General features: G+C 41.7%; 1 protein-coding gene across 1 annotated transcript in view; it reads right to left on the bottom strand.

The window, feature by feature from the left end:
- The window catches only part of CTNNA3 (catenin alpha 3), a 955,294-nt gene that overhangs the window by 181,511 nt on the left and 746,382 nt on the right, over positions 1–27,401 (bottom strand). Inside the window, exon 12 of the mRNA XM_056849344.1 lies at positions 6,017–6,168. Within this exon, the coding sequence (XP_056705322.1) occupies positions 6,017–6,168 (152 nt within the window). The remainder of the gene's footprint in view (positions 1–6,016; positions 6,169–27,401) is intronic.

Raw genomic sequence — 27,401 nt, 5'->3', positions numbered from 1 at the left:
GCTCACAACGTTAAACAAACAAGAGTCAACTTTTATTTATGATTTGAACATAACATTAGAGTAGATCATGTAGAGGTTAGGCAGATGATGAGAGGGAGGGCATCTTGGGCATCTTCTGGTCACTAGGGGTGTGGAGGGGGGAGGTAGTTGTGAATTTCCTGCATTGTGCAGGGGGTTGGACTTGATGGCCCTGGTGGTCCCTTCCAACTCTATGATTCTATGATTCTAAGTTTCTTTTCAATTGAACTTTTGAACTGTTTCCTAATTTCAGCACTTGGGATCTTAACTCCTGTTTTCAACTGTCCCTCTCACTAATGCTCCATCAGTTCCCATTGGTTGATCTTAGGGAGAGGCGGAACCTAATCTGTCCATCACAGAGGCATTACTTCAAGATTATTTACTTGGATTCCCCACAGAGTTATTTCTGTTTCCTCATAGTGAAATGATTCTTAATCACTACAAGTGACCAGACATTAGGTAGTCAAACTTGCTACTGTATAAAGATGTCTTCATGTTGTCTAAAAAAGTGATGGGTTCAGAGATCAAAGTACTAAGTCCCTTTGCAGGAGTGTGCTATTGTTGGATAGTCCATCAATCATTACTTCACAGTTTTGGACTAGCTCTTAGAAAACTTGTTTAAAATATATATGTGGTAGCTTCCCCAGAACTCCCAGGCAGCTATGGCAGGACCATCAATATGGATGTTTCTAAATTGCTCCCCAAATACAAAATTCTTTTGGGAATCTGTTGTTGATGTTGTACAATGAAAGTAGGTTCTGAAACATGTATGGGATACATATAAATATTGTGTAAAATGCCTATCGAAAAAACAGATGAAGTTCCACAGCCATTCACAGTGGATCATCAGAAAAATACTGAAAGGAACACAAAGCAAAGATATGGAAACAGTACAAAACAACAATGAGTCCTGCTTATCCATCCCTAACATGCCATGTTTCCCAGTGCATGGCAAAAGGAGTATTGCACATTTCATTGGAAGTAAAACTGGAGAAAAAATTGGAGACCCTTGTTCATATTGTACCTCTGTGGAACTTCCAAGGAAGCAAAGAGCATTTCAACCAAAAAGAAGCAAGACATATTGGTGTGGGCCTTCATGTTCCTAAGTTGCCAATGGTGTTCACTTAAACGGAAAATGCAGGATGAATTTGTGCTCAGATAAAACAGCTGAAGAATTATGAGAGAAGGTAAAAGCCAATGAAAGAAGACAAGCACAATTCCTCAAGGGGGCTTTGCACACTCCTAATTAAATCATGCCTTGTATTTACTGAAAGTGCCACTTTCCCACATACCCTTTTGAAGCAGCCTTATTGATCCTAGTGACATATCTCTTGTCACATTCCACAACTTGTCTTTTTATTTTTTACTCGTCCCTCGCTACAGTTATAGCAAAGAAGGAAGGCAGACATTTCCAAATCCAGACTTCCTATTACCCAGATGAGAACTCAAAATGGCAAATGTCAATGAAAGAAGCTCGTAAATAATTTTTCAAAACTATAATATGTGCAATACCAGGAGCCGGTATTTCAAGACTGGAGGGTTGGGGTGTTGTTGTTTTTTTGCCATTTTCTGGGGTGGGGGGTGGGGGTGAGTAGTTGTGAATTTCCTGCATTGTGCAGGGGGTTGGACTAGATGACCCTGGTGGTCCCTTCCAACTCTATGGGCACTTTCACACCGCCCAAATGCACTTTCAATCCACTTTCAATGCACTTTGAAGGTGGATTTTACTGTGTGAACTGGCAAAATCCACTTGCAAACGATTGTTAAGGTACACTGAAAGTGGATTGAAAGTACATTATTTGGCCCCAAATAGTGCCCAAAGATTCTATGATTCTATTCTGTGATTCTCACTTCATTTATTAATTTAATATCTGAATGTACTGATGTGAGGCTTAATACTGAAAGCCCAAATATATATCTGTGCCCACAGTGTCATATTCTGCTACTGGTGTTTCAAAAGTCACTCACACAAAAAATGAAATGAAATAAAAATTTATTTTGGTAACGTACCAAGGCATATTAAAGTATGTGTCTGAGAAATAGAACTTCTCCATTTCCTCTTCAGCGATAAGAAAGTCAACATCCTTTGTAAACCTTTATTCCCTACGTTTGCAGGGTATATTTATACTTTGTTCTGAGAAAATTTAATGAACATATTAATAATACAGCAAACAATTCACTCTGGCTAATTTATATATAAAGTGCATGGGAGTGAAGAATGTGAAAGAAGCTGGCTAGTTATCCATATCTTGCTTGTTATAATGGAGGGGCGAGATAGGATCTAATTTCTGCAGTACTTTATAAGCTCAAGGGATATGGTATACTGTGAGCCGCCATTCTAAGTTGTAAGATAGAATCACAGAATCATAGAATGGTAGAGTTGGAAGGGACCACTAGGGTCATATAGTCCATGGCTCCATGGGAACCAGCATGGTGTTTAAGAGCTGTGATTTGGAGCGGTGGAGTCTGATCTGGAGAACCTGGTTTGATTCCCCACTCCTCCACATGAATGGCGGATGCTAATCTGGTGAACTGGATTGGTTTCTCCACTCCTACACGTGAAGCCAGCTGGGTGACCTTGGGCTAGTCATACTCTCTCAGCCCCACCTACCTCACAGTGTGTCTGTTGAGGGGAGGGGAAGCTGATTGTAAGCCGGTTTGAGTCTTCCTTAAGCGGCATATAAAAACCAACTCTTCTTCAACTTCCTGCGCAATGCAGGAAATTCACAATTACCTCTCCCCCCAGTGACCCCTACTCCCATGCTCAAAACAGCTGAAGAATTTCTGTAGTACTTTATAAGCTCAAAAGATATGGCATACTGTGAGCCACCATTCTAAGTTGTAAGGTAGAATCATAGAGTTGGAAGGGACCACCAGGGTCATCTAGTCCAACTTCCTGCACAATGCAGGAAATTCACAACGACCTCTCCCTACACCCTCAGTGACTCCTACTTCATGCCCAAAAGATGGCAACAAAACTTCTCCAGGATCCCTGGCCTATCTGGCCTGGAGAAAAATTGCTTCCTGACCCCAAAGTGGCAATCAGCATTATCCTGGGCATGTAAGAAAGGGCCACAAGAGCCAAACACTGATACAATTCTTCCTGCCCTCCCTCTCAAGATCTACCTAAGTTGACAGGTAGCAGGAGGGAGTTCCCAATGCCTTAGCTTTAGTTCCCCAAGGTTCACACCCTTGGGAAGAACAACTTGGAGCATCCACCGTGGTGCCAGGCTTGTTAGGGTTTACAAGCTTTTCCCGGACTGTGGGGCCAGGTACCCCTTCCTTCCAAAAAAAATTAGGCATTTTGGACCAGGTTATCTCAGTTTGGTTCCTGACCCTTTCCCCCCCATTTTTCTGAAAACCCCTAAGGTGACAGCTGTAAGTTTGAGAGAGTTTGTTCCCCCCACCCCCCGCAAATCTACTGGATAGTAAAACCAAGGTTTTTTGAGGATTTGGGCATTCCCTCTACATCGCTGAGCAAAATGTCCCTCATTTGGGTCTATAGTTAGGGGTTAACTAGCCATGGTATACTGGTAAGCACTCTCCGATTTGAACAGCAGCCCAGAAGCAGTAGGACCAAAATAAAGTATCTTGGCCTCGGTCTAGGTGCACATGATAGAACTCCTGACTCTCATAGTGTCAAAGTCATCTCCAAGTTACCTGCTCCCACAGATGTTCTTTCATGTTTAACTTTTCTGAAATTTCATCGAGTTTTTTGCAGACAAGACTCGCCCACTATATGCTTTGTTAAAGAAGCATGCCCCCTGGCACTGAGGAACTGAGCAGCAAAATGCATTTTCCAAATTAAAATGTAGCCTCGCTCAGGCACCAGAGCTGGCACACTCAGATGTGACCAAGCCTTTCTTTATCCAGTTAGCCACCTCAGGAGTATAGGAGCCATACTATCCCAACAGCAGTCCAGATCTCAGAGAGTAGTTGCATAGGCTTCCAGGAAGCAAAGTTCAGCCATTGTGAGAAAGTTTGTCTAGCTCTTGTTTGGAGCATCACTCACTGGGAATTTATTATTAAAGGTTAAAGTCCAAACCTCCCACACTGCCCTTAAATACATCCTCTCAAAAAAGATTCAGAACAGGCAAGTCTCCAATGCATGTATTGCACAATGGACACTAGCCACAGATGTTTGCATTTAGAATTATAGGGCAGATGCCATTGCAAATGAAGCCACTCTAGAGAACACAGGAGTAAATCCCGCTCCCGTTCTTGTTTCACTGGTCAACCCGGTAACCACTACGCAGCAGCGTCTATGCCCCATGCCTTGCCTAGACCTAGCAGTTCTTCAAAAAGGAGATATGCAAATAGCCCAACTAGCAGAAGCAGGAAAAGACCCCACAGGCCATTATCTGGCCCAGAGGCCGCATGTTTGACACCCCTGCTCTAGAGGTTTGAGAAGACCCAATACAATTTGTCCATGAAAAAGGACACAGAGGCAAAGAGTTAACTTTAGACAGAGTCAAAGACACAGGCTGGTGGTCGGGCATGCGCCAAGATGTACAACATTGGGTAGATAATTGCCTCTCCTATGCCATGATCAATGCAGATCAGACAGGCACCAAGGCACCTTTCCAGCACTGGAGAATAGAGAGTCCTTGGGCTCACATTAAAAGAGACTTCATTGGTCCTTTTCCACCCACAGCAAGAGACAATAGATACTGCCTCACAGTCATAGATGCCTTTAGCAAATTTGTAGAAGTGTTCCCCTGTAAGAATAATACAGCTGCCATGATGGCATGCATTCTTTTCAATAACGTTTGGAGCTGCTGGGGAATCATGTGGATCTTCGAGTTCAATATGTGTCCTCAATTCATTGGGAACTCACCCAAGAACTTTGTAGAGCACCGAGTTCAGCAGCACTTTCATATATCAGGTCAACCTCATTTCTTGGGCTATATAAAACGCTCTAATCATACCCTTAAAGACTGGCATCAGCATACCCTGAAGTGGGGCTTCTGGCGGGGTTCAGGACTTCTGATGGGGCCCACTATTGCTGACTCCACACCCATGCATCTCCTCTGATACCAGTACGCACATGTGAGTGTGCCTGCCTGCTTGTGAGTGCTTTGTCATCCATAGTCCCAGCTACATATGCTGTCGAGTGCTGCTGGAGAAGGGTATGTGGGTGGTGCACACAGCAATGGCATCCTGGGTGGCCATGGCAGTGGCACATTTAGCTGTATCCACTGCCCAGGACCACTGTGGAAAGGATGTGCAGATGGTGGGGACAGTTGTGAATGCAGGCAGTGGGAGAGGTTGACAGTTGGTGGGGGAAGGATGTGCAAGCAGGTGGGGGCATGCAGATGGGTGGGTAAGAAGGGGGGCTGGAAGTGGGCATAGAGGGCCCCTGGGGGATCTCTGCCAAGGGTCTCCCAAAACTTGCAACCATCCCTTTCCTTGTAACCAAAATTTGTAACCATCCCTTGATGGGTAGGCTTATATGAGAACAAGCACATCCAATGCATATGCCCCCTTCCTCCATAAACATGGAGCATGCCAAGAGGAAACGGGTGAAAATAACATGCACGGAGTACTGTTCTGCAATGTGGACAACATCTTGGGTCAAAACAGTATATTCCATTGAGAATTCCTATTGAAAAACTATTCAAAACAATTCTTCAGGAACATTCAGAAGTATTATACCTCACTTGCACTTTGAATGGTATGGTACATAATTCTACCACCTCAGGCCTCATTATCCTAACAGTGTTATTCTAGTGGTGTGGGAGCTACTGTGCAGTGTGTCTTCTTCATGCACCTCTGGGGTAATCTGAGAAGTACAGGGCCACAGTGTACCTACTTTGTCTACAATAGGTGAGTCTGTACCTTTATAAATTAATTCCTCCATCAGCAATTTTTACAATATGGAAGTCTTTGATATTTTTCCCATTTCCCTTGTTTAGCTCTTATTCATATGAAATACTGCACAGAAAAAAATGTTTGATATTCATTAGTTAGTAATGAATGAAGCCATCAAGTTACTTACCCGAATCATCATAACTGAACATCTGATATCATGAATGGTGTCATAGACCTTCTTAGAGATGTCCACAAACTGATTGTCTTCAAACAGATGAATTGTATTCCTGCTTAAATTTTCCATTGCAGTGTTGACTTGAGTGATAAATTCTGGAATCACTGTCAAATTGAAAAACAAACAAGCACTGATACGTGAAAGAAATGTTGACTGCAGGATGTCTTTCAAATATCATCTTCTGGTTTTAAGAAGCAAGGCTTAGACAAGCCCAGTTTTCTGGCATGCGCTGGGGAGAGTTGGGAGATGGCACAAGGTTCAGGGGCTAGTCTGGTGGGGCTGGGACTCAGCTGGGCAGCCAGCATGCTGCCACAAAATGGCTGCTGGTGTGGAAGCTGGAGAAAGGGCCGTAGCCTCTTTAACTCAAGCTGGAACTTTTCCTGCCCTGCTGCATACCTTCCTGGCCTGCTTTATATTTCAAATGGACCAATCAGGCCCTGGCTCAATGGGGGTGGGGCCGGCCGGCAGGCTCAGACCTGAGCTTTTGCACTCAGATCCTCCAGCTAGGTATTTAAGAAGCCGTCCCCCTCGCCCAGCTGAGTCTCCTTCCTAATTTTTCCCTCCCTCCCTGCCTATACTTGGGCTGTTTGGTTGTTATGTCAACTTCGTGTTAATTCGTCACAACTTTTGGCGGTTTTGGCATGGGGCTGGATCCATTTTGGGGGAAAAGGTGGCCTGCATGCCCCCTTTTCCCCATTCTGGGGACCCCAATAAGGGGTTTGGGGGGGCTGGAACAGGGACATGCCCGGTCAGGGGTTGTCAGGATGGGACATGCCCCCAGCCCCCGGTTGGGGGCTGTCCAGGTGGTGGCCTCCCACCAAGTGGCAGGGGACCCACACAGCAGGCTTCCGTCCAAGTGGGCCCCACATACTGCCATCTTAGGATACTCCCAGCAGATGGGCTGGGAGCAGGATGCATCGGCTGGCATGTGGGTCGGGCCAATGCCTTGGATCCAACCCCTATGCAACACCTATGCCTGATGCTGCAACCAATAAAGTTGTGGCCATTTCCATTCCAGCTAGTCTCCGCATGTTTAATTGTGTGCTAAGGTCATCATTGTATTAGGATCATGGGGTGGTTATTGCATGCCATGAATGGCCAGGGTTGGAAGGCTGCAGTAAGTAGCCGGCTCCAAGACACTCCACAATTCGGCGCTATGCCGGAAAACCCTGCATATCTGTTTTTGGGTAAAAAACTAGGAACTTGATGGAGAGAAAGATATAGAAAGGGAAATGTAGCATAGGCAGCTAGGGATATAACATGTAAAATGGAATGAAGGTGGATTTCAGGAGTTTGCTAGTTGAACTCAAACATAAGTGGTTTATATGGGGTCTTCTAACCTGTGGGACAAAAACATAGACACCTGACAGGCAAACATTGATAGTAAAATTAACACCAACACCGATGCCTGTTATTCAGAATTTCAGGGGTTTAAAAAGAAACTTTTTTCTAAAATGCAAGTTTGCTGGCTGACCATTCCTTTATTGTGTTGATGGTTTGAAACGCATGGTCCCTTAGCCCACTTTCTTCCCCGTTCCAGCCAGGATAAAATGAACCCGGGCTGGGAGGGGGGGAACTGTACGCATTACCTTGAATGATCAGGGGCAAAACTGTGTGCTGATCCGTCCATGCGGGAGACGTGTACTTCCTGGTTAGTCAGCAACGCCCCCAGTGATTGGTCGCCAAAATTTGGAGGGCAGGAGAGTAACTGCTCTGGTTTCCACACCCTCCTTCTGGGACAGTTGAACTTTCTCAATAAACCAGCCCCCGTCAATAAAAATGCGCCTTTTTTTACACTTTGCTCGCTCACAAGGGGAGAGTCTGCGGTCCCTATCCACACAAGGTTTGGGTTAATTTTCGTCAAAACGTTTTCTCGATCTTTTGATATTTCAATATATTGAAAATAAACATTTGAGAGAGAAAAAGGCAGAGAGGTCGCAAGGGGAGGGGTTTGGAGTTGGGCTGGCTGTTGTGATGCAGGAAGACTCAACCCATGTTTATCAGAGACGAGCCAGGGATAATGGTTTGACTCGTGAATTACAAAAACCGGGTTCATTTGCTGTCGACACAGGGCTGAGCCAACAGCAAATTGGGTCCCGTCCGTTTGCGAAGATTTGATCCTGGGTGAAACAGGGAATAAACAGGGAAGAAAGTGGGCTAAGGGAATGTGTTTTAGACCGATGAGTGGCTGATATTTCTTCAGTGGAAGTTAATTGTTAGTAAATAATCCCTGGATTTTACTGTGGTTTCACAAAGACAAAAAGTTTGTGTAAGACTTAGAAGACTGTAATTCTGTTTAGGATTGCACTGTTATATTACGGTAATTTCATAAAGTTGTGATGCTCTGACCTGGGCATACTATCACTTCTCAGAGAGCTTCTTTACAAAAAAAATTATGCAGATCAAAACATACCTTCAAACTTAAAAGTGCTTAAAAGCTCAGTCACACATATCCATTGCCAGGAGTATCGAGTAAGTAACCACTAGTTACCAGGTGCTTTGCTGAAAGCATTGTAGGACTTTTAACATGATATATGGAGAAATTGATCATTTGTTCTCGTAGGTTATCCGGGCTGTGTAACCGTAGTCTTGGTATTTTCTTTCCTGACGTTTCGCCAGCAGCTGTGGCCGGCATCTACTCCTCTGAAGATGCCGGCCACAGCTGCTGGCGAAACGTCAGGAGAGAAAATACCAAGACCACGGTTACACAGCCTGGATAACCTACGAGAACCAATGAACTCTGACCATGAAAGCCTTCGACAATAAACTGATCATTTGATTTGTAAAAAGAGGACTGCAGAAAACCTCTTTGTGATGCTGCTGGACTTCTTGAATAGCTTTTAACCATCTGGAGCCCTCACTGGAAAGCACTTTAGAGCTCTCTAAATGGTTTAAAAGGCTCTTTAGTAAAAGATCAGACAACCTAGTTAAATGGAGAAAGATTAATTTTTGCATATGGTTATAACTGTGGACAATGAATCTGTTTTACTCTGCAAATAACAATCTTTCTTTTCAGGAGAGATAAATGGGCTTGGCATTACTGTACAGCAAAAAATAAAAAAAGATAATCAGATGTGGATGTATCACTTGATTTGATGATAACCCAGATCAGTTCTCACATAATCACTCCAAAGGCAATCTGGAAATTAATCAGTTTCAAGGGGTACAATATTGTTACTTTCGCTTTTTATCACAGTCCAATAAAGAAACAGTCATTCCAAATCAGCTTCTTTTTTTCTCAGCTAGATCATTCTCCAAAGTGGTCACCAAATTCTTATGCAGTTTGCATAACCTATGAGAGCTATGTGATGAAGAGACCTAGTGAAGTTCAGTAATCAGTAGCAAAGTGCCTCTTCCACTCTACTTATGCATTCCCAGTCCCACAGCCCTTGTGACAGTTCAAAAATCTACACCAATAAAGGTGGTGACATCTATATCTGCACCATGTAAGCAACATGTGAAAATCCATCCATCTAATTTACCATTGTGGAAAATTAGAATTCCCCTCTTAATGTGGTGAGAGGGTTTGAGTGTGTCAGTAAAGCTGAGAGCAATACCATCAGGAGTCTAGACTCTGACACAAGGCTAAACTCCTAGCAGAGTCCCTCAAGGCTGAGACACCAGACAAAGATGTGTTCATCCCTCCAGGGATCAACAGCCACATCAGTGAAAAAGAATGGGCAGTTCCAGTGGTGATGGGGGCATAGGAATCCTTGAAGGGTAGCTACTTGGCAGCAGCCTTATTGGAAGGTGACACTGGTGGAGGATTTATCATAGGCAATGGCAGTGACACTTAGGCTAAGCCTGATTAGTGTCACATTCCCACGCTGGGTCTGTATGTTCTCACATGCATGTTGCTAGTTTCCCTGCATGTAAAAGCATGTTTCCTCTTCGTGCCACCAGTCCAAGATATAAAACCCAGCCTCTCATTAACCAGTGCCTTGGGGAACATTGGTAAGGCTTCCTCTGAGCAAGTGCAAAGGGCAGAATTTCCAATTACCTTAGGTCCCCCCTTGGGGGTATGTCCTTAGTGTATATGAACGGTCTTTGTGTGTGGGTGGGAATTTAGGCACAGTCTGATTTCTTAAAGAGGAAAGAAGCTTTATTACTAAAGATTAAACTAGAGCACATATGTGGAAATAGCCATCAGAGTAAGAGACTACAGATATCAGGAAATAAAAGGAAACATTTATCTAAATAAGTTACATCATGCTAGTTACATTCAGATGGAGCAAACGTCTTCCTCCAGTCATGGCATCTGGGTGACATGTTTGAACCCCAGAACAAAGGAAAGGTTCACCTTTTAACACTCTGCTGGCTTAGAAGAAAACCTCCCTTCCTCTATCCAGAGTCAGAAATCCTGCCCCACCTGGGGACTTTTTTGCTCTCTGCCAATGGGCCACTTTGGATGCAACTCTCTCCCTGATTGCATTTTATGATGCCCATCCATCAGATTCCCTTAGCAGGTAGGCCACAGAGCTGGGTTTCTTGCTGACCCAAAGTTCCTGTCTTTCCTCTGCCTCTCCCCGCAAGTGAAAATAAACAGTTTGCCATGGGTTCAGGAACACTCGATCATAACATTTAGTAGTACACAGAAGAAAGCAGTGGTAATCCACTTCTGATCATCTCATACCTTGAAAACCCTATGATGAGGGTAACAATAATTACACCTGCAGCAAGTGTAAGTTGGTAGCCCTGCTGGAGGAGAAGATACAGGGACATGAGGCATGCTTGTCCACACTCCATTTTATAAAGGATGGTGAAGAGGTCATGGACAGAACGCATGAAGCACTCTTTAGGGGGCAACAGGAGGAGAGTAAGGAATCTCAACAAATGGAAGCGCAAGCAATACAGGAGAAGGGTGCATGGAAGAATGTGACCCACAGGAGCTGGAAACGCAGGAGTCATTCTGATCCTCTGTTGCTCAGCAATCAATTCCAGGATCTCCCCAGACTTCTGGTAGAGCGCTGGTCCTAGCGCAATGTTCCTCGGGCTACTCCTGAGGGAATCCAAGAAACGCTTCAAATTGGAGTGTGATTTGCACTCCAACCCGGTTCTAAACAGTGGACTGGGAAGCAGGAAAACCCCTGCAGCCTGAAGAAAGCGGTGTGACTCCCATACTCTCCGAGGGAGCTTTTATAAGTCCCCCAGAGGTGTGGATGTTGTCCCGCTGGCATCGAGGGGAGAAAGCATCGCCATGAGCATTTCTTTGGCATTAGGCTTGGATCTCCTCTACCTATTACCAATCAATAATCTACATTAATGGAAAGAACACCTCACCTCCCGAAATCTGCGTAAGTGGCAAGAACTCTTTTGAACTCACCTTCTGCTATAAACTCTGAACGACTGATAACAACACCTCTGAAATCCACGCCGCCCTGTCCACCATATAAGTACTTTTATTATCCAATAATCCATCGGATAAAATGACAGGGGTCTTATCAAATCGATCTGTGGGTAGACTAAACAACTGGAACTTTGAAAGACGTGGCAACTGCCAATTAACTGCTGTGATGTCGGGGGAGGAAAGAAAAACACAACCCGCCTACTATATGGCCGCGGTCCTTTTCTGGCTTGTTTAAGACCACCAGCCACATTTACTGAAAAAGGCTGTCTCTGGGGTACCGGAAAACCTCTAGGCTATATCTTACTGCTCTATGGGTCGTCTTATTTTGAAGCACCAGAATGGAGAAACAGGAAGAGACGGATCTCGTAGGGCCGGAAGTGTATCACCTCTGTGCAGCAACTAAATAGCTCCTCTACAAGACCATAGAGAGAAGACGATGGAAGGTCCGTGAAAAATACAATCCCCCAGTGAACTTCCTGTTTCCTACTTCAATGCCGACCTAGAGCGTCCGGAAAACTCGCTGGTACTCCAAACTTTTTAAACTTATTTTTTTTAGCCGATTAAAGGGACCTAAGCCTATTCATTTTAGCAGGCCACGTATACCACACTTATACTAACCCACCCACACTATAAAATTGCAACTTTTTAGACCTGCCAAAAATCATCCTAACACAGCATCTCTGCAGTAAATGTCGGTGTCCCACCAGCGGTCAGGATCTTTACATACAGTTTCACCTGCATTGTCTAAACTCAAAGACCCTTTACAAGACACAACTAAGGATAAGAAAATTTCAGATATGTTTGCCAAACAAAATGAAGCCAATACAAAGCAATATGACCAACTGTCAAAACAGCAAGACCAGTTTTCAAAACAGATGGACCAGTTGACAACAATGTTGAACACCTTTACCCAATCTATTACTCAGAAATTGGACACTGTGACAGAGGAAATAAAGGATGTTAAGACTCAAGTCACTACAATTAAAGCTGAAATGAAAACAATAGACACTTCAGTCAAAAAGGTTGTTGAAGAACAGAAAGATGTGAAGAAGGTAGAAGGCCATGAAAAACAAATTAAAGCAATACACTCCCAGGAGGACACAGTTAAGGACCAGCTCGCCATGATGGATTTTAGAGTCAGAGAGGCTAATCTTCATCTACGTAACCTGCCGGAAGAACATGGAGATACCAGAGAGGCCATAATAGGTACATTGTCTGAATTAACCCACATTAGTGAACAAGATTTAGACCATGCAATAAACAGAATCTACAGGATTCCTTTACCTGCAAGATTGAAGAAATCTAAACCCAGAGATATCATGAGCACCTTCTATGACATCAGAATGAAGGATACAATTATGCAGCTACATTATGACAATCCAATGTCAATAGGAGATGCACATCTAATAATTCTTAAAGACATTCCCTGACATTTGATGTCAAAGAGAAACATTTACAAAGAATTTACGGCACTGCTAAGGAAGAATGGAATAAGATATCGCTGGATTTTACCGCAAGGTCTTACATTCTTGTACAAAGGGGTTAGAACAACTATTACCTCACTGGCTGATGCGGGAAAGTTTCAGAGAAGATACAGAAAAGACTTAGGGGATCTTGCTCCTGAAGAGCAGGAAAAAGAACAACAAGAAGAAGAAGACCTCTCTTTGCAGGGAGCAGCAGGAGGACTTACATCATAAAACTATATACATAAATCACAAATACCATGGCTAAAGCAATCTCATGGAATGTAAATGGACTGAATGAAAAAGTTAAAAGAGAAAGAATTTTCAAGCTTTTGCAAAAACAAAAATATATGTTAATATGTCTGCAAAAAACTCGTATTTCCAAAAAAAGACAGAAAATATTTGCAAAGGAAAATGTTGGGACAAGTGTTCATCTCGTCATCCAAAACAAAGACTAAAGGAGTGGCTATATATGCACAACCTAATTTGAACCCTGAACTTGTTTATAAAGATGAGGAAGGCAGAATTGTGATAATTAGAATAAAAATACTGGGTCAAAAAACTTTGATTGTTGGGATTTATGCACCAAATGAAGGAAAGGCGAAGTTTTACAAACAACTGCATGATATTTTACTTTGATATGGTCAAGAACAAATCCTGCTGATGGGAGACTTTAATGAAGTTACCCTTCCTGTTTTGGACAAAAAAAACTAAAGCTAAGGATGACAAAGAAGGAAGCCTTCCAAAAACATTTTTTCAACTGATGGAAGAATTTGAACTTCAAGAGATTTGGAGAACAATGAACACCACAGCTAAAGAATTTACTTTCTATTCAGCAAGGCATGACTCACACTCCAGAATAGATATGATCTGGGCAAGTAAATCAATCTTTACACAGCTGCGTAAAGTACATATAATACCAAGGACTTTTTCCGATCATAACCCGGTCTCCTTTGAATGGAACAATAGACAAGCATTTAGATGGAGACTGAATGATGGACTCTTGAAAGATGAGAAAATTCAAACGGAATTATTTACTCTTATCAAAGACTTTTTTTTGAAATAAATACGAATGGAGAAACTACCTTAAATACAGTCTGGGATGCCTTTAAAGCCGTGATTAGAGGCTTTATGATTCAGAAAAACGCAGCATGGAAAAAACAGCAGATGCAATTAACTAACAATATACTGTGGGATCTACAAAAGTTGGAACCAGACCTTCTTATGGAGGTTCAAGAGACCCAGAGGAATACAATATTATGGAAAATAAGTGCTCTTAAACATCAATTAAATTTGGTAGTTTCAGAAGAGATTAATAGAAATTTAAAATATGCCAAACAAAAATACTTTGAACATGCAAATCAACTAGGAAAACCTTTGGCAAGCCAACTGAGAGACTCTTAAAAAAAACTTATAGCCAAAATACAAACTCCAAGGGGACCAATTTATACCATGACAGATATACAGAAGGAATTTGTATCTTTCTATGCCAAACTCTATCACAAAGATTGTATCTCAAATAAGAAGATGGAAAAAATTTTACATTCTGTAAGTCTTAAAAAATTATCATCAGCCCAACAAGAACTTATAGATGCACCAATTTCTTTAGAAGAGTTAGAAGAGGCCTTTGTTAAACAAAAAACTGATAAAACCCCCAGACCAGATGATATAACTGCTTTGTTTTATCGAACATTTAAATCGCATCTGCTGAATCCGTTTTTGATGGTTTGTAATACGATATTGGATACAGGCTTGGTTCCTGAAACATGGACACATGCTTTCATTTCATTGATCCATAAAACTGGAAGAGACCCTGAAAAAGTAACCAATTATAGGCCAATTTCACTTTTAAATGTTGATTACAAGATATATGCCTCTGTTTTATCGACTAGAATTAAAACACTGATTAAGGACTTGATTCATGAAGACCAAGCGGGATTTGTCCCAGGAAGACAAATTAAAGACCATCTTAGGATTCTTCTAAATGCTCTGGAGAATTATGATCATAATGCTCAACACAAAGCTGCTTTTGTTTTTCTTGATACTGAGAAAGCATTTGATATGGTTTCTTGGGACTTCATGAAAAAAATCCTGGACAAAATGAACTTTGGTGAAAGATTTAGAAGGGGCATTGATGCAATTTATACGAAACAACAAGCTAAAATATTGGTCAATGAATCGATGTCAGGAAACTGCAGTATACAAAAAGGGACAAGACAAGGATATCCACTTTCTCCTTTGTTGTTTATATTAGTCTTGGAAACCCTATGTTGTAAAATCCGTGAATCAGAGGAGGTTCATGGGTTAAAAATAAATAAACATCAATTTAAATTGAGAGCATTTGCAGATGACCTTTTGCTGATTTTAGATGATCCCAATATGTCTGCAAAAAACTTGAAGGAAATCTTGGACTCTTATAGTGAGGTTTCAGGATTTAAGATTAACCAAGAGAAAACACAAACAATTTTTAAAAATCTTTGGGCAGCAGAGCAACATGAATTTACAGAGGTGACAGGATGGGAGAAAACAAATAGAGTGAAATACTTGGGAATCTGGATATCTATTAAGAATAAGGATTTGATTACCAACAATTATACTAAACTATGGGAGGCAATAAAGAAAGATATGTTGATATGGACAAATAAAAAGATTTCCCTACTTGGTCGCATTTCGACAATACAAATGAATATATTACCAAGACTGTTATTTTTATTTCAAAATCTTCCTATTATATCCCAAGTAAAGTATTTCAATGCGTGGAAACAAGACCTATTAAATTTCATCCGGCAAGGGAAAAAGCCAAGAATTGCCTATAAATACATGGTGGATTCAAAAGATAGGGAAGGATTTGCACTTCCTGATTTTAAACTATATGCTGAAGTGGCTGCTTTAGTGTGGCTAAAAGACTGGATGGAACTGACCAATATGCGGCTACTAGATTTGGAGGGTTTTGATAATAGAAGTGGTTGGCATGGATATCTATGGTATGATAAAATTAAGACACATGCATCATTTCAGCAACACATGGTTAAATCATCTTTATACAAAATATGGACCAGGCACAAATATTTATTGGAAACGAAGACTCCATTTTGTATTTCATCACAGGAAATGTTAACATTACGACCATTAAGACCTGCCCAATTTATTACCTATCAAGACCTTTTAAAATGGGAAGGTACAAAATGCGCACTAAAAGAATATGATGAAGTTAAGGATCTTTTAACCTGGTTTCAATACTATCAAATAAAATCAGTATTTCTTCAAGATCAGAAAACAGGATTTTCTAAAGGCAAATCTAAGTTTCAAAAACTCTTATTGGATTTAACTGATCACTTGATATCTAAGATGTATAAGATGTTATTGGAATTTTATTGTGAGCAAGAAAGACTAAAACCTACTATGGTCAGTTGGGCTCAGATGTTAGGTCATGATATAATGTTACATAAATGGGAAAGGCTTTGGTCTCGAGACATGAAATCCATACTCTCCCAATCGTTAAGAGAAAACATCGACAAAATGATGTATCATTGGTACTTGACACCAAAAAAACTCGCAAAGTCCTACAAATCTATGTCAGCAAAATGTTGGAAGTGTAACCAGGAAACTGGTTCACTTCATCACATGTGGTGGACTTGTGAAAAGGCTAAAAATTTCTGGGACATGATATATACTAAAATAAGATTGATTTTACAGAATAATGTTCCTAAAACACCTCAAATGATGTTATTATCTATGGTACCAGACACTATATCAACTCAAAGGACATTTTTGTTATATGCCACCAATGCAGCAAGATTGGTGTATGCGGCCAAATGGAAAATGGTGGGATTACCAGATAAAAAAGACTGGATACAGAAGATGTTGGAACTGATGGAAATGGCAAAACTCACAGCATTAATAAATCAGAAAGATAATGTACAGTTTTTGGAGGAGTGGGGGGCATGGAAAACTTCCTATGAAAATGAATTTCAAATGGGTATGTTTAAAGGTTACTCATTGACCTAATCCTTTTCGTATATAACTTTTTTATTAATACATGTAGGTAAATTTATAACAGTGAATTATATGTTTTTCTTAGAGAGGAATAAGTACAAATTAAGTGAGATTATTTACTATAGTGTAAGATGAATATATGGATCGATAGTAATACTTTATAATATGATATCGGTATTAGTATTGATGTGCAAAAGAGTAATAAATTCATTATTAGATGGATGGGGTGAGGGGAGGTCAATTGTTTGATTTTAATATGCAATGTATTATCAACAATACTATTTACTTTCCTTTTATAAAAATGTTAATAGAAATGTTAAATTGTTTAAAAGCTGGATTAAGATATTATAGAAAATAAAAAATACTTTTTATAAAAAAAATTCCAGGCTCTCCCTATAGATACTGATTCTGGACCACTGGAACAAGGGCTACCCCCCAAAAAAAGCATGAAATAATTTTCTCAGGCTCTCATCTGCTCCCCAATGTAGAAAGAGGCATGTTCTGGTGATTGGGAATTCTCTACTGAGAGGGGTAGTCTAAAGTGTGCCGACCAGACTTGTCTTCTTGAGAGGTCTGCTGTCTACCAGGTGCACACATCCATGATGTGACAGAAAGGATAGGAAGACTCATCAAACCCACAGATTATTACCCCTTCTTGCTCATTCATGTAGGAACCAATGATATTGCCCAATGCCCAACACAGCCCAGAACATATTAAAAGAAACTATGTGGCTCTCGGTAAGAAGGTGAAGGACCTGGGGGCGCAGGTTGTGTTTTCATCAGTTCTTCCTGTCGAAGGTTGTGGCTTAGTAAGGGAAAGAACAATACTAAAAATTAATGACTGGCTGTGTAGGTGGTGTCATCAAGAAAGGTTTGGATTTTTGGACCACAGCTTATGCTTTCGAGATGAAGTTCTTCTATCAGGAGATGGTTCGCATCTCACGAGGGTAGGAAAAATGTGTTTGGTGAGAGCCTTACCAACCTGATAGGAGGGTTTTAAACTAAATTCGTTGCGGGAGCAAGACAAAAACTTAAAGCCTAGCATGATGACAATAACTGGAGATGAGAACAATAAAGATTTGCAGGGAGTGCCATGTATGCAAGGAAACATAAACTCGCGGGTAAGTTCAGAAGCAAAAACCTCGGGGCACATAAACCATGGACTCCAATGTCTGTACACTAATGCACAGAGTATGGGAAACAAGCAGGAAAAACTTGAAGCCCTAATCCAGGAAGGGAATTTTGACCTAATAGGCATTACTGAAATTTGGTGGGATATCACTCATGATTGGAATATTGAGATTGAGGGGCACAACTCGTTTAAAAGGGATAGACAGATAAGGAAGGGGGAAAGAGCAGCATTATATGTCAAAGATGTGTACACTTGTGAAGAAGTACATGAATCTGAGCAAGGAAGTTCAGTCGAGACTATGGATCAAAATAAAAGAAGTAAGAAATAATCGTGATATTATGGTGGGGGTCTGCTATTGACCACCAAACCAGGCAGAGCACTTGGATAAGACACTCCTAGACCAAATTACAAAGTTCTCAAAGAGATCGGACATGGTGGTCATGGGAGATTTTAATTACCCGGATATCTGTTGGAAGTCCAACTCTGGTAGAAATGCAAGATCCAATAAATTCCTGACTTGTCTAGCTGACAACTTCCTTTTCCAGAAAGTGGACAGGGAAACAAGGGGATCTGCTATCTTAGATTTGATTCTCACCAACAGGGAAGAACTGGTTGATAAGGTTAAAGTAGTAGTCACCCTGGGTAGTAGTGACCATGTAATCTTGGAATTTACAATCTTGGGGAAAGGAAAAACTGTGTAGGTCCCGGATCGTGGACGGCTTTAAAGGTCAAAACCAGTACCTTGAACTTGATCTGGTACTCCAGCTGGAGCCAGTGTAGTTGTCAAAGGACCGGCTGAATGTGGTCTTGCAGTGAGGCCCCGGTGAGGAGCCTTGCTGCTGCATTCTGTACCAGCTACAGTTTCTGGGTCAGTCTCAGGGGCAGCCCTATGTACAGCGGGTTACAGTAGTCTAACCTGGAGGTGACCGTCACATGGATCACTGTAGCTAGATTGGGGCAGGAGAGGCACCAGCTTCCTGGCCTGATGGAGATGGAAAAAAGCCATCTGGGCCATGGCTGCGACCTGGGCCTCCACTGACAAGGATCACACCCAGGCTTCTGACAGTGGGCACTGGTGTTAACTGCACACTGTCAAGAGCTGGGAGCCAACACCCTACCCAGAGCCAACCCAGCCAAGCCGCAGGACCTTCTACTTCAATTAATTTAGTGTCAGCAGGTAGGGCTGTTGAAAAAAAAATTCGGTATAGTTCGGCTTCGGCAAAATTCAGCCCGTTTTTATTCGGGCCGTGCCGAAGTCCGAACTCCCCCGCTTCGGATCCCTGGAAATTCGGGGGGATCCGGAGTTCGGGGGAAAATTCGGCCCCTGCGCGCCTTCAGGGGGATTCCCTGAAGGCGCGTGGGGCCCTTTAAACAGATCTGCGCCTCCCAGCTGGGAGGAAATTGCGGGAAATTCGGCTGTTTTTCGGTTCGGACCGAACCGAATCAACAGCCCTATCAGCCGGTTCTTTCTCAGCCCCCCGGAAATGGCAGCCAAGCACCTGGCCAGTGTGTTCAGGGCAGAGTCTGGATGGCCATCCATCAATAGGTAAAGCTGGGTGTCATCAGAGTACTGATGACAGCCCAGCTCAACTTTCCTGATAAGTTAGGCAAGGGGGCACTTAAAGATGTTAAACAACACAGTGGAGAGAATCACCCTTTGTGGCACCCCACACACCAAAGGGTGATGCTGCAAAGTATCCCCCTTAAGCAACACCCTCTGTCCCGGACCCTGGAGAAAAGAGCATAGCCATTGAAGGGCTACACCCCAAGGCGGTGGTCCAAAAGATCATGGTCGACCATGTTGAAGGCTGCTGACGGATCTAAAATTATCAGCAGCCTTGACCTGCTTCAATCCAGCTGTCAACGGAGATCGTATGTAAGGGTGACCAGAGCTGTCTCCGTCCCAAGGCCAGGGTGGAAGCCCCACTAGAATGGATTGAGAGCCAATGTTTCATACAGGAAAGCCTGAAGCTGCTCAGCCGCTGCTCTCTCAACTACCTTACCCAAGTACGATAAATTGTTGTTTGTGTGTTTTTAATTAAATTATATATTTAAACTGCATTTAAAATCATTGTTTTTATGTTCACAGTCTCGTGGACCCTGATTTGGTGGAAAGGCAACATAAAAATGTTTTAAATCAATCAATAATTTTAACTGATGTGAAAAAGCAGTGAGGGCCCAATCCTGATCAGGCCTGTAGCACAGCAGGCCAAGAAGCACATTTCCTCCTGTACCTTTTAAGTGCTAAAACAGCCTCATGGGGAGGGTGTATGGCTGTGTATTGTATTCCAGGGGGCCATTTTGAGGATGAATGTCATTCCCTGGAATTAGCTGCGGAATATCTTACACAAGTGAAAACACTTGCACAAGGGGAAACAAGGGGAATAAGTTCGACTTAGAGCAAATGGCTTCTTGGGTCTTTTTCTTGCATTTCTTCTTGTGCAAGAGCTCTAGTGTAGGTGGAAATTTTGTGCTGGATCCAATCCAATGACTGTATCAAAAGGACAGGGCATTTTTCTCCAGTCCTGTTGGTAACCCTGAGTAAGGGTTCTCCGACCTTGTATCATTCAAATTGAAGCACTGAGAATTTTTCAACCGTACTAAGCATAAACAAGAGACTTTATCACCCTATAATCACATTGCTGAGCCCTGAGGATCACCATCAATTTATTAAAATCTGTAGTCTAACAACAGAGGGTTACAAAGATAAGGGTTTCTTTGTTCCTTCACAGCAAAATTAATAGATGTTTGAACTAAGGGAGAGTCCTGATACCTCAAAGCCTGACTTATTTCTCTCTTTTTAATTAGGTGTTCTAGTTTTTTAAAAAACATTTTCTCTGTGTCTATTGCCTGCCTCTCTCAAAACCCTTTTCTACAGACCTTCATATGTTTCAGGCCTCATATTAAAGGTAATGAAAGTCACAACAGACTTCTATGGCTTTTGGATAAAGCTGCAAAAGCAGCTGGTAATCCCATACCTCATAGTGCATTCCTAAACAGAGTTACTCCAGTCTAAGCCCATTCATTTCAATGGGCTTAGAATGGAGTAACTCCCTTTAGGAATGCACTGTCAGTCTTATACAACCCCCCCCCCCACTTTAGAAGTAAGTTTTAGTGATTTCAACATTGCCCCCTCAGGGCTATTTTTTTTAATTTGGAAATGTACATTATATTACTGTTTTATAAGTAGATTTTAAAAAATGTCATGTAGAGGCTGTTTTATTATGATGTGTTTGTTTTCTGTATGGATTACTGCATATCTACGCCAATTAAACTTGCATTTCCCCCAAAGATAATAGAATTGGAACAGATCTTCCTGCCTTATACACAAAGTGAACTGTAGACTCTTTCTATGGGTCTGAGACATTCTATTTTATCATGTTGTGAAAGCACTAACCAAACTGTTATAGATTTTTATTCCTAGGTGGAAGACTGGGTCCTGGACAGAAGACATCAATGGAAAACTTTGTTTCTGTCGTCTTCATCACTCATATGGCTATTTGTGTGTTTTGGTGTAAGAAAAGTTGTCACACCAATTGGTTTATTAATAAGTTATCCCCAGAAGTGGAACAATTCAGGGTTGGTACAGGAATGACCCCATTGCAGAAATGTTTTTGCTGAAAGTCGGGGAGCATGATTTCCTGTGCCTGAAACTGTTCCAGCTTCTTCATCACTCTAGCCCTTATCCAGCATTCAGAAGGACTAACTCCATTTGAAATAGTGCTTGGGTAACCCTGCTGCTGGGATAGCAGCATACAACCAGTGATTCCTGCTTTTTTCCAGTTAGGCAGGAGAGGTTGTACACCTGTTGCAAACAATGACTTCTCTGACTGTGCTTTTCACAACAGGTGTTTAAAGCCTAACTACTTCTAATGGCCCGTGCCTGTTATAATATTGTTCCAGGCGAATGGGTGGTGATCAAGGTGTTCCGCAGAAAGAATTGCCTGCAGCCAAGGTGGAGTGGACCTCTCCAGGTACTACTCACTACCTTCAAAGCAGTCAATGATAAAGACATCAATACAGATTGAATAAGGAGACTATGGGGATATCAAGACAATGGTTTTCTAGTCATCATAACCAGGGGATATTTGAATCCTATATGCTTAGACAATAAAAATGAAGCATTAATAGAGGTAAGATGGACTAATTATTCCCACAACAACCAGTTTGATATTAGACAATGGACAATATTGAGATAAAGAAACGGTGCAAGTATTTCATGATGTTTGCCAATTACAACATTGGGATTTATGGGGCTGCTTCTCAACATGTCTAAATGGAATGATTCCTTGGTGAAATGAGTTATTTATTGCCTAGTAATCATTTTTCTTTTAGGCTTGTGTATTTATTGCATAATGAATTGTTTTTCTCTGTGTGTTTCACTGTGTGCATTGTTTGGGACTTACACCTGGAAATAGAGGAGATTGACCAGAAGATTGTACAACACTGGCTAACCCTAGACTATCTGCTGGCAAAGGAGGGTGGTTTCTGCAAAGTTGTGGGACAGCAATGATGCCTGGTGACTCCATGGCAGTGGTTGACTGGCTGGTTACCTGGCCTCATTTGGCTTAGAAATTTGTTTATAGGTTTGGTCCTGTGCCTTATGATTGGACTAATTGTCTGCTGTTGCCTTCATGGTTTGTCTGTGTGACTCTCTTGTGATAAATCCTCTGTTCAAACTCTCTGGCCACCAGTACTCCACAACATTTCATGGTTGTTCATCACCCAGTGCTTTCGCTTACCAGAATTTATTGGTTCAACATCTTACTCCTCTTTTATATTGGAGTAAAGTTGAAAAGGGGGGAGCTGTATGACTGAGAGTTAATGAAAATTATGAGAGCAGCTTTTTGAAGCAGATGAAAGGATCTGTGGATTAACAGACTTCTGGTACGGTTGTAGGAGACAAGAGATACGAAAGTGCAATGTATCCCCATGCCCTGCTCTAAGCAATGATAGTTCCATTAGCCTGTTGATGAGGTAGTTGCTTTGGCCAAGACCAAAGCTAAGAGGCGTTGCTTCATTAGCATAGTAAATTGCCCACCCTAAGGGGAAAATTGCCTCCATTTTCTCATCATGCAATGTGTGTAGAGGTATGTTATTGGTGTAACAGAGTAAAACATGTGTAAGGGGGGGGGGAAATGACATTTGTAATGACTGACATCTTGGCAAGTATATAACCTTATGCTGGATTAAAAATGCTTGCTTCTGTTTTTGGACCAGAGCCTGTTGTTCAGTTGAATAATAAATCTTCAAACCTCCTCCCGCCTTGGTGTACTTCATTGGTCTAAAGACACCAAGGGACGAACCTGTTGGTTGTAAAACTGTCATCGGCCAACAAACAGATGAGGCTATCCATTGCATCTCTGCATGGGTTACTGTTCTGGCCTTGCCAATTCCCAATCCAAGGACAGATGATTCTGCCCTATCTCTACATCATATGATGACTTGAGCACTCAGTCTTAATGCAGCAGAATTTCCTATAGCCTAATGCACATCTGCTTCAGTCACTGCTCTGGGTTTGGTCAGAACAGCGGTTTGTACACATAGGTGGACTCAGCGTGGTTACTTCTTACTCTTCCATGTTGTAAATAATTTTAAATTTCAGAGTGAAGCGTGTCTTCAATTTTGTGTGAGAAAGAAGTGTGCCTCCATTATTAGAACCTTGGGAAACACTGATCTATTTGCTACGCCACTTTATTTTACACTGTATGAAAATAATTCTTAAATAACAGATAACATAATTTTCTAATCTGAGACAACTGCCTGGGCTAACATTGTTTAAGTGCAGTTGGGCCATCATCTGTAATTTACACAATTCTTTTCAGGTCAGATTACTAACAATGCACCAAAATTCTTAATGAGTAGTTGAGAAATTATCTGTTCAAAAACAGATTAAAAAATAAGAATGATGACATTAACATAATAGAAAACTATTTTGGCTCTTTGCAAAGACTTGAACTAAATGACACAGACAATCTTTGCATGTCACAAAAATCTTTGTAATTAGTCCTTGCAATAAAGAGCACAGAGGAAAAGATTAAATTGTTTCTAAATTTCGTTACATTGTGGCATAGACATTCTCTAATGTTTCTGTAATTAAATGTCATTGGCTTAGCATTTGTCTCAGTATCATGAGAGACAGCTCATAAGGGTTTCTGTAAGTTGGGGGCTAACCAGATTTGTCACAATGTGCCTTTGATATCTGCTCTACATCTCTTAGGCTTGTATTGTTAATGTTTAATCATAAATTCTACAACAACAAGTTGGAAGGCTACAGTCAGGAAGAAACATTAAAGACATTTCTCAGAGAAAAAACTGCAATGACTTAATTCCCTTTTGGTAATTCTTACAATGGGACATGATGTGATAATGTAATCAGGAAATCCCTCTCCAGCTACAAGTGGATAGTCATGAGTACCTTTGGCAGCCAAAATAACAGAGTTTTGTGGCACCCTAAAGGCTAACAAATTTATTGGGGCATAAACTTTCATGAGCCAAAGGAGATGCCAGAAGGCCCACTTTCCTAGGTCACAGGTGTTTTACAGTACACAGATGTGTGCACAGATGTGTTGCAGGACACAGATGAAAAGATCCACCCCAAAAGGCTAGATGATCCACTCAGAGTGTGTATGTGAACCACTCTCAACTGCTGATGAGTGAGCAAAATTGGATAAATTTAAACAGTGCCCATAATAAACCTGTGAAGAAGAACAATTACTTTTTCCGGCAATCCTAATCTCCTCCCTTCCCAACCACAGATTTTAGGAGAAGGGGTTTAGACCACTTGTTGCTTAAAATGAGTCCCCTAGCCTGAAGCAAGGACTTAACCAACAATAATGGGTCACCTAGAGGAAACTGACGTGGAAGCAGGTGGATTAGCAGTTATCCAGGACACACCACCAGAACTCCTTGCTTTATAGAAAACAGTGTTGTTTAATTTACAGTGCACAGATACAAAAGACAAACCGTCACGTACACTTCTCTCCACCAAACTTCCCAACACAGAGTTACAGTTACATAGGTTTATATACAAAACTCCACCTGAAACCAATAAGGCCACCTGCAGACCTGGCCACAGTATTAAATCATCCTTACTGCTTCAAACTAGTTAGTTGCAGTTCACCCTAGAACCTGCAAGGCTATTGCTGCCTCTTGCATCATCCTAGATGCCTCTGATCTGACAGCTACCTGTCAGCTGTCTCTGTCAGATTATTATGGGCAACTTGTTACTCTGACAGAAATACAACCCTAGGGACTAGCCGTTGGCACAAACTCCATTGTCAACTTGGCCCCCTTATCCACTCAAGTGACACTGTCAAGGGATCCAACAATGTATATGCTCCTCTGTGCCAGCCATGCTCTCCTGTTATTTACACTGGCAAACTGGACAGACTCTACATAAGAGAATAAATAGAAACAAATCAGTAGAGGAAATATTTCAGTCTCCCTGGACATTCAATAACCTACTTAAATATGGCAGTGCTTTGTGGAAAAGTTTCTTTTGAACCAAACAAATCTTATCACAGATACACTCACAGCAGATGCACTCTTAATCCACTCTGACTGAGAGTTGCAAATGACTGGAAATATAATGCATAGTAAAAACAGCCAATGTGCCTTCATTGTTCGTTTTATATAGAACGCGGTAGCTTGTATGAAAATACATTTGTATGAAGCTGGATTGCTTTATTTTAAAAAGATATAATAGGAATTGTTTTTAAAGGGAACAAATGGAGCTGAAAATATATGCTAACACTTGTGCCTTTCATTATTCCAGCAAAGTTAATTAGGAGAATCAGAAATAAAGGTAGAGAAATATTTAACTGAAATGGAGAAAAATAATGCATATAATATTGTAGAATAAACAGCTGTGGGATAGATGTAGTTCCGGTTGAGCACTACGGAGCCCACCAGCATGTTTTCTGACACCCACAAGTGCTTTTAGAAAGTGGGTGGGGTCAGATGGTGCTTTCCCCAGCCAGGCTCCTGATTGGCCATTGGCGATTTGATTGGCTTTTTAAAATATTGCTTTGGCAGAAGCTGCCACCACTGCACAAGGATCTTCACTGAGTGACTGAAGGTAAGCTGCGGCAGTCATTTTGTGGCTGGCTCCACCTCCTGTGGCAGCCATTTTGTGGCTGCCAATTTTTGGCTATGCCCACCATGTAGTGTCAGAATTTCGATGGTGCTCGCAGACTCAAAAAGGTTGAGGACCCCTGATGTAGTCTGTATATAGAACAATCAAATTAAAAGACAGGCATAATAATATTTAGCCTTAATTATGTGACATACTGCCTACTGGAAAATGGTCCTATCCTTACATCATTTCATTGTCACCCCATTCATGAAGAAAGACCAGGATGAAGGCACCACAGCAAACTGTGGCTGCATTTTCTGCAAATAACGCAATTGTACCCACTTACCTGGTTATACTATTCACATATGCACCTCCAAAGGTTGGGATTGCTGCAGGTAAAATATCCCTCAAGCTGCTGAGAATCCATCTAAGGAGCACCACATTTCTATCCCACTGGCTATTGAGAATGAGGAGGCCTTCACATCCCATGTTCCTTCTTCCTTGCATGACAACTGGGGCAACCTCCCTACACCCCACATACAAAATCCTAGGCAGGAAAGGATAACTGTATATGAACCTATATAGACATTTCCCCGCCCCAAGCAGAATGTCAGGTGAATCAACTAGCACAAGCCCAGGTAATGTCAGGCTTGTTTGTTCATTCTGTTCAAATTTGTCTAGCTGTTTTTTAGTTAATTATTGAGAAGGTTAACCTGTTCCTAAATAGATGTTTTAGAAAAGGACAAGTATCTGCAGCCCAAAGCACATTTCACAAGAAAGAATGTTCACTGATTGAGTGTTAGTGGTACAGAGACAGACAAACATCCAAAGTATAGATATTTATCCAGTGACCTTTAAATAAAAAAGATATCTAGAATAAACATATTAAAATACAAGTCTTTGGTCTCCATGGTTTTAGAATAGAGAACAGCATCTTTTATCCCCATAGTCTTTACAGTACAGCAGCTGGAGTGTTATAATTAGAATGTGAAGACCTGACTTGAAATTTGATTTCAAATTCTTGAAATTAAAAAGCTTACAGACAATGCCATCCTAAGCAGATGCATACCAATCTAAGTCCATTGATTTAAATCTAAGTCCATTGATTTCAATGGACTTAGATGGGCATGACTACGCCTAGGCAGGGCCATAGCTAGGAGGGGCGAGGAGGGCAGCCACCACCCCTGTGGCATGCAGAGAGGGTGGCAGAACTGGCTTTCCTACAAGAGGAGCAGGTCTGGTAGGAAAGGCAGTTCTGCCGCCCTCTCTGCATGCCACAGGGGTGGTGGCTGCCCTCCTTGCCCTCCTTGCCCACACCCCAA

The sequence above is a fragment of the Euleptes europaea genome, chromosome 5, assembly GCF_029931775.1.
Source record: "Euleptes europaea isolate rEulEur1 chromosome 5, rEulEur1.hap1, whole genome shotgun sequence".
NCBI classification, from domain to species: Eukaryota; Metazoa; Chordata; class Lepidosauria; order Squamata; family Sphaerodactylidae; genus Euleptes; species Euleptes europaea.
This window is presented reverse-complemented; position numbering and strand designations above follow the sequence as displayed.